The sequence below is a fragment of the Sinocyclocheilus rhinocerous genome, unplaced genomic scaffold (genome assembly GCF_001515625.1).
Source record: "Sinocyclocheilus rhinocerous isolate Xijiao unplaced genomic scaffold, SAMN03320098_v1.1 scaffold1238, whole genome shotgun sequence".
Classification (NCBI taxonomy): Eukaryota; Metazoa; Chordata; class Actinopteri; order Cypriniformes; family Cyprinidae; genus Sinocyclocheilus; species Sinocyclocheilus rhinocerous.
Genome location: NW_015662954.1, coordinates 1,501,350 through 1,509,461, shown reverse-complemented (window position 1 = coordinate 1,509,461; position 8,112 = coordinate 1,501,350). Strand labels below are relative to the sequence as shown.

Below are 8,112 nucleotides of genomic sequence, written 5' to 3'. Positions count from 1 at the left end.
TTGATTGGCAAAACCGCCTCTAGCGCACGCGCGGTCCCGCCCCTCACCTTGGCGGCATGTGCTCCGGTTGTATTGTAAACAATGGCGTTTTTAATATCGCTTATCAGTTTGAGCCCGATTGAGAAGCAGAGGATATTATTGAAGAGGATCGTGCAGAACCTGTGCAAGCACGGCTTTTAATGGTAGGCCTATGTTTTTTGTTTGTTGTTGTTTCATACTTTTAGATACGCTGTTATTTGTAAATGCTACTGCTTATGTTAGCTTTTAATATACGGTTTTATCCTGATTAACGCTTTAATACAGCACGGCAACCGCACACTCGTCCATGTTTAACACTTCTCATAGCTATGTGAAAAATGTCTGTCTATAACACATACAAGTGTATAATTCGAACAGTTCATTGTTGGAGCTGAGCTGTCGAGCTGAATGAGAGAGAGAGAGATGCAGAGCAGAGCGTGTGCAGAGCAGGGGGACGCAAGGAACAGGATTAAGAACCGCTGCTTTAGAACATTGATTTTGAAACTTGTGAATCCATTAGAATCGTTAGAAGACAGAACTGTGATGCATAAATGAATAGATTTTTTCATGCACCCCTAGTTTTGAGCATGGCTACATCTCTTCTTCTTCTCTAAAGCATTGCACCATAGCCTCGCCCCCTTTGTTGCATGTTCCCAGGGGCAGGGTTTATGTAAATGTCTGGGTTTGTGATGTCACAAACCCGGGAAGTAACTTGTTGTAGTCCCTACGAGCCATTTTTGTAGGCATTAAACTGCCATAATTTTAAAACATGATATCTCCGTTTGCATTGAACTTTCAGCGACGTAACTTTGCAGATATTGTTTATGCTCAAACAGCAACATTACACACTAACTAAAAAAGTTAAATCGCAATCAACCACCCCTTTAAGACAATGATAGGGCACTGCTGGCCTTCTTATGGCCCATACAAAATGGATGTAAGCCTGAAGTGGCCCACATATAAAATAGCAAAAATGGCCCAAATGTATCAAATCACATGTGGGCCTCTGTAGGCAACGATGCGGTGTGTACGACAATGTGTAATCTGAATGTGACCCTAAAGTGGCCCATGTGGTAAATAGTGAATATGGCCCAAATAGTGCCAACCAAATGTGGGCCACCTTTGGCAAAAATGTGGCACAATCAACAAAGTCTAATCAAGGTGTAAACCATATGTGGTCCACATATGTTTCAGCAAATGTGGCCCAGGTATATTAAGATGTATCTGGGCCAGTTTTGCCAAAGATATGGCACAGTAAGCACTAGCTAATGTGGTTCTGAGCATAAAGTGGCCCGCATATGTTGCCACAAATGTGGCCCAGTTATCCTAAAATGTATCTGGGCCAGTTTTGGCAAAGGTATGGCACAGAAAGCACTGGCTAATGTGTAGAGTTGGAAAGTAACTACTTACAAATACTTTCGTTACAGTACTTGAGTACATTTTTCTACTTTCTTGAGAACAATTAAATTGTGGTACTTTTACTTGAGTTTTACTTGTGGTACTTGAGTTGAATAAAAATAAAGTATTCAACTTCACTACATTTATTTTTCATTTTATTAACATTTATTATTAATTTTTCACCAGGGCGTTCATACCGCGCTTTGCTTTGACTGCCAATCACCGGCGTTGACATTTTGAATGAGTATCATTAGCATTTTAATATTTTAGTCAATGTATGAGCTATGCTCTGATTTTACATTGTAATTTTGACAGCTGCTGAAATGGGTCATAACCATTGATATTACCAGAGCACTCAGCAGTTTAAGTAAATAGAAAACTCGGTTGATAGAAGGACACAGTTATTGCATAGACCGAGCAAGAACAATGTAAGTGTCTAAAATGCACGCACACAGTTCAAAATCGCCCTCTTTAACAGAGCAGTTCAACTAAATGTATGAAGCTAAAATAACCTCAACGTTAACACTGAAATAAGAGCACATGCATTTTATGTGCATCTGGCTGATATCAATCATGATTTATCTGTCAATCAAATGCATGTTAAATCACTTTTTCTGTGCACACGCTTTGGATGTGTGTGCACATGGGCGAAGAAACAAGATAGTCTATGTATGACTAGACAATTTATTCATATCCAAAACGAGGTGATATGAACGTCCAAAGAAAGTCCAAAACGACCTAGTAGAAGTAACTTATGATGTGCAGGAAATCCCTAATGTGGACAAAGGCATCCCGCTATCGCTGTAGCTAAAAAAAAATGTATTTCAAGTCATTTCCAGGTAATAAATAAAGTAAATGAATAATGCAGTGCTAGCTGACATAACATTTATTACAGTATAGAAACTATTCTGCCTTATTATGCTTGTATAAACCAACCATAAAATTGTCATAAGGAAAATACAGAAAAGAATATTATAGAATACAAATTTATTGGTTATCGTCCAGCAGTGTATTTGATTTCTTAGCCAATTAAGAAATTGCAGCAGTTTGATTGTTAGACCTGTTTTTATTTTTTTTCACCAGACTGAACAATTCTTTACCCACAGTTTTTAGAATTTCCCCCCTTCATTCAAGTAGATATGAGCCATACATGCATGACTAGAAATTAAAGAGCATCACCTAGATGGCAAACAAGTGAACTAATGTGGAATGACTTTGGACATTTTATATGTGATTGTGACAATGAGGACACTTCAACTAACTGATTGCCATGTGACACTTTTATTAAAAGATTTACAGAAGAATTCAAGAAAAAAACATTTCTTCCTTCATTTTTTGTTAATTCACTTAATATTTCTAATGATTTGGTGGATCCATGGAAGATATGCTGAAATCTTAGTGTACACATTAGGACGCTCAGGTGAATTGCAGCGTTCTCTGGACACAAAAGATGTGACACCAGCTGCAGTGTTTCCACAAACCAAAGGACCTCCTGAATCTCCCTGTTAAGAAACAAAGATCAGCACATCACTAGTGAAACCATTACCATAAAGTCATAAAAAATAAAGTTAAAGTCAAAGTCATTACCATAAAAAAAATTAAAAAATTTACATACTTTGCAGGATCCTCCATCACCATGTGCACAGATCATCTGCGAGGCTTCGAAGTACTTGGATCCCCATTTATGTTGACACACTGCGTGGTTTATTGTAGTCATGTTTGCCTCCATTAGACGACTGCTCAATATGCCATTCATCCACAGTCTTCCCCAGCCCGCAACACTACAGAGAGTATCTCCATTAACATCTCCTTCCTTTGGTAATGATATCCATTTTACATCGTTATTTAGTTTGACCTTTTCCTGTAGCTGTAATTCAAAAACACAACCATTATTAAGAGATTTAATCATCTTTTATGAGACTAAACTGAAGTTGATTATACTGCTGTTTTTGAAGTTAGTACAGAAGCCTTGAAAGTCAATGTGTATGTTTTATTAATATTTACAATTGCCTCTTAAAAAAAGGATACTTGAATAGAAATTCAAACATAGTTATGTCAGGTTTATGCCACTGTCTTCTGATCAGATATTATTTTGAACAACTAAACGTTTTACAGGTTGTTACCCTGAAAAGCATGATATCATTCTGAAGCGAACAGAATGTATAGTATGGATGTGGGATGTAGGACTTCACTTCGACACGGTCTGAAATCTCACTTTTCCTTAAATCATGAGCACCAACCACAACCGTCAGAATCTCTGGATATCTGTTGAAAATGTGCATTTATGTAATCCAAAACATTGTCTTCTTGCACTGCAGTCATTTTGTCGATTTTAATTCAACATTGCAGTTTAGACTGAACAAAACTCTTACCCTTTCCAGCAATGTGCAGCAGTCATGACAAACTCATCAGAGATGAGGAATCCACCACAGACATGTCTCTTGGTCAACTGAATAGAAACCATGTAAGGTCTGGAGTGGGGTTTTGCTTCTTTGCCGTTCACTATACCCACATTCACACGAGCTGAGAGAGAGATAGTGCTGTTAGTCAGCTTATTCGGTACATACCAGTTAATATAGCTAATATGCTGTTAAATAATCAGTCTCACCAGTGAAGGGAAATGAGGAATCCGCCACAGTCGTGTTGCCCAGAAATCTGAATAGAAACCATGTAAGGTCTGGAGTGGGGTTTTGCTTGTTTGCCGTTCACTATACCCACATTCACACGAGCTGAGAGAGAGATAGTGCTGTTAGTCAGCTTATTCGGTACATACCAGTTAATATAGCTAATATGCTGTTAAATAATCAGTCTCACCAGTGAAGGTCAGGTGTGGCAGCAGAGAGGCCAGCAGGAGCAGAGAGATGATGGACATCATGAAGACAATCAATGAGCTCTTGCTGGCAAAACACTATATAAATGTGAGGATGGGTGGAGACAATGAGCTGCCTGCAAGCCTTTTTTTCTCAGCTTGTGCTGTCAGTTACACTGATAGTAAGAAGATATTATTTGTGTTACTTGTCATCTGCATAAACTTTTAAATGAAACTACAACATACATATAAGATGTGCATGTGTGTGTGTAGCTCTGGATGTCAAGAATATGCAAATGATTTTTTTGTATTTATTTGTCTTGTGGCTATATTGAAACAGTGAGTATTTTAACATTAACAGATTGGACCCCCAATTTTGTTGTGATCAACATTATACTGTTGACTGAGCTCAACTTGAACCTGAACCCAAAATATTCCTTTAAGTATATATCATATGCCTATGTGTTTTTTAAGTTTTAATGATCTGTAAAGTTCTAGAAAAATGCCAGCTGAAAAAAATGTCAGGCGCTCTTTTTAAAACGGCCAGCTGGTGGTGCTGGAGAACGCTTTGGTGGCACAGCGTTTTTCTAGCTGAGAGGCTTTGGTTGCTATGATTTGAAATATCCACGGCAGTGACGTATTACTAGTATCTCATTTTGAAGAATATTACTGAATATAAAAATGCAGTAACCAGCAATATTAACTTCTCTATTGTTGTTCAGTTGTTGTACAAGTAGTATGATTGGTCGGTGTAGTATTTGTCCCGCCCCTCCTCCATTGATTGGACGGCTGGGTAAAAAAGTGACAGTGACAAGCGCTGCGTTTTACCCATAGACTGTATAAGGTTTTACCCAAAGCTAAACAGTTTATCAACTCTCAGCTACAAGAAAAAAAAACAAACAAAAAAAACATTCCGGCCCAACGACCTTGTAAAATATTATAATGGCAGTGCATCAAATTCAGTGTCATCAGTTTTCCTGAATGAACACAGAACGTTTTACGCACCATTTTAGGGAGCAGGTGTAGCCTACATTTCTTTCCTACCAACTAACATTTTGAAAATACGAACATTTTCATGAATTCGAATGTTTACGTCAGAACGGCTTTACGAACGATTTACACAAATATTCGTTCTGCTCGTGTTTCATGAATGAGGCCCATTGTGCGTACTTATACGAGTATCATTAAAAAAAGGTTATTCACTTTTTAAATTTCACATTTATTGTTTAATCATGTCTAAATAAAGCTACAAGTCAACATTTGAAGTGGATCAAAACCTTTCATCAAATTGTCCTTAAACCTAAAACCAAAATGCGTTCTTGTCTTAGGACAACTTTGATTAACTTTTTTGATCCACTTCAAATGTTGACTACTGTATTTATTCAAATGAAAAACTTAAAAATAAGTAGGTATGACCTGTAATAGTCTAGATACATGTATATTTAGTACAGGTACATAGAGGGTAAATCATGGCATTACTAATGAAAATGATTTTTGTTTTCTGACCACAAAATGACTCTAATTTGCCTCTTTGCATTAGAATTTAAAACCATTTTCTCTTTTAACCTTAAAGCAGCACTATGCAACTTTTTCTGTGTTCAAAATTTGCAAAATGTATATAATGAGCGAGTACATCATGAATTCATCGTCCAACCCGCGTTTTTGTCTTATTCCGAATCACTACGGTACACTTATAATAAGTACTTATATTTGGACTATTGTAGTCTGGTCGGGTCGTCACCGCTGCGGAGTAACACATACCTGCGTGATTCGCCGTAGACATAAGCTTAGAGAAGTAGCTCCGGTTGGAATGTTCTTCCGCGGGATGTGTGCAGTTCTGTTTATTAACCGCTACAGCGCCAAAAGTTACATAGTGCTGCTTTAAATACTACACTAATTGTAATATAGCCTAAGTAGACTAATATAAATATTAGAAAAAAATATTTTAAGTCATTAATGGACCATAATTATTGCACAAATAGTAAATAGTACCAAAAGATCTCCTCAAAATATTCAATATTACTGAACTAAAATATAGAACACTTATTTAACTGAAAAATAGTTAAGCTGTATGGTCACATTATAAGCAAGCAATACCTGAGGGTTAAGAAAACCATATTAATATTGCTCCTCCATCACTCTCCAGAATAAAATGATACTGTAAATGTCATCATCGTAATAATCAATACATAATATGCTGTAATGTTTACCAAAAATGGCTGCAAATACCTGTATGGTGAAGCTGTCGTCTATCCTGCTTAAACCCATTAAAATGTATTACAGCGCTGGTTTGTTTGGAGAGCTCCATGAACCACGCGGCGATGCCAGCGAGGTCAAAGAAGCATGTCGCAACTATTTTTCATGGCTCTGGCTTTAACTGAAACGCTACATTTTATGATTTACGCCACATTAAGCACGCCAAAATGGTATTTATTATTTGAATTTAGTATTAAAACCTACAAAATTTGAAAGCTGAGACATTGTTTCATATCGCAAGCAGGGTTGCCAATTTGGAGCCTAAAACCGTGTGTCTCACGCCAAATGCGTGAGAGTTGGCAACCCTGCCATTATTTATGTTTTACCCAGTAGGCCTACATTTTTATCATCTGATCTCTTAATTGATGATGGTTTGTGTTGCGAAAGCAGTTTCATAACATTCATAACATGGATGTGGTACAACATTACAGTCAAAATACTGGAACCACAGATGAGATGATGACCACAACTGTCCTTTAAATAAATTCATGAAAATCTTAAGAACAAAGTTAATAAGACCGAAAAGTTTGTCAAAATGTTCCTAAATGCAGTTATTAAGAAGTTGTGAAATATTTTAAAGGGGTCATATGGTGCTATTTTAAAGATCATTATTTTGTGTATTTGGTGTAACAGAATATGTTGACATGCTTTAATGTTCAAAAAACACATTATTTTTCAAATACTGTACATTATTGTAGTTCCTCTATGCCCCGCCTCTCTCAAACATGTTGTTTTCTACAAAGCCCCTCCTTCCGACAAGCACAGTCTGCTCTGATTGGCCAGCTGACCCAGTGCATTGTGATTGGCCGAACACCACAAGCACACGTCGGAAATGTAACGCCTCTTTCTATAATCGCGAGCTTCAGCTTTCAACATAAATGTAAAGACAGTAAATAATGTCATTAGTTTTACCATCAGTTCAAGCCCGAAAGGGCAACAGAGTCACGTGACAGACACAGTAATGATGCAGTACACAAGCCGCGGTTAAGACAGCGGACGTGCTATGATTTCTGACAGGCAGGTCGCTCTCCTGTGATGTGACCGTTCCCCTCACACACACACACACACACACACACACACACACAAAACTCCACATTTGAACAGTCAATAGCAAATACTTAAACTAATAACAAAACAGTAGCTGATTCAGAAGCGCCAGATTGTCATAGCAAAGTCAAAATTGCCTCCTCTCCTAGGTTCACGAAACGGTCGTCCATAAAATGCATTGCTGTTCTGTTGTAAGTAATCTTAAAGATTCCTAAATGCATCTACTTTCGGAAGGCCAAATAAAGTGCTTTTGCTTTCGCCTAGAAACACACAGCGTCTCCCTGACATGGCTGCTTCAACACTAACTGCGGTTACTGAAACCACGCCTTCTTTCTTTGCGTGCACATTTGGGCAGCATTACGCAAATATTTCCACATAGTGACGTAGATATGTAGGGGCGTGTTAGAACGAGCCGTTTTAGGGGGGCGTGGCAGAGTCTTAACTTTGATAAAGAATATCTCTTTGGTTTTGAGACTTTAGTCTTTGCAACTTCAGGGATCTTATCTATGCACAATCAGCTTGTAACACTCCAAAGAGAAAGGAAAACTCGAAATCGCATCATATGACCCCTTTAAAAAAAAAAC

The 8,112-nt window shown here is 37.7% G+C and overlaps 2 protein-coding genes across 2 annotated transcripts in view; both read right to left on the bottom strand.

The window, feature by feature from the left end:
- The window catches only part of LOC107728545 (complement factor D-like), a 35,827-nt gene extending 29,328 nt beyond the window's left edge, over positions 1–6,499 (bottom strand). Inside the window, exon 1 of the mRNA XM_016538747.1 lies at positions 6,455–6,499. The gene's annotated coding sequence lies outside the window, so the exon portion shown is untranslated. The remainder of the gene's footprint in view (positions 1–6,454) is intronic.
- Positions 2,690–4,299, bottom strand: LOC107728584 (mast cell protease 1-like). Its single transcript, XM_016538810.1, has 5 exons — positions 4,231–4,299; positions 3,789–3,939; positions 3,540–3,681; positions 3,032–3,283; positions 2,690–2,918 (listed from the first exon to the last, which is right to left on the bottom strand). Exons 1-5 carry the CDS (start codon positions 4,289–4,291, stop codon positions 2,760–2,762), a joined length of 765 nt encoding a protein of 254 aa, XP_016394296.1. The 5' UTR covers positions 4,292–4,299; the 3' UTR covers positions 2,690–2,759.
- Positions 6,500–8,112: the final 1,613 nt, after the last annotated feature.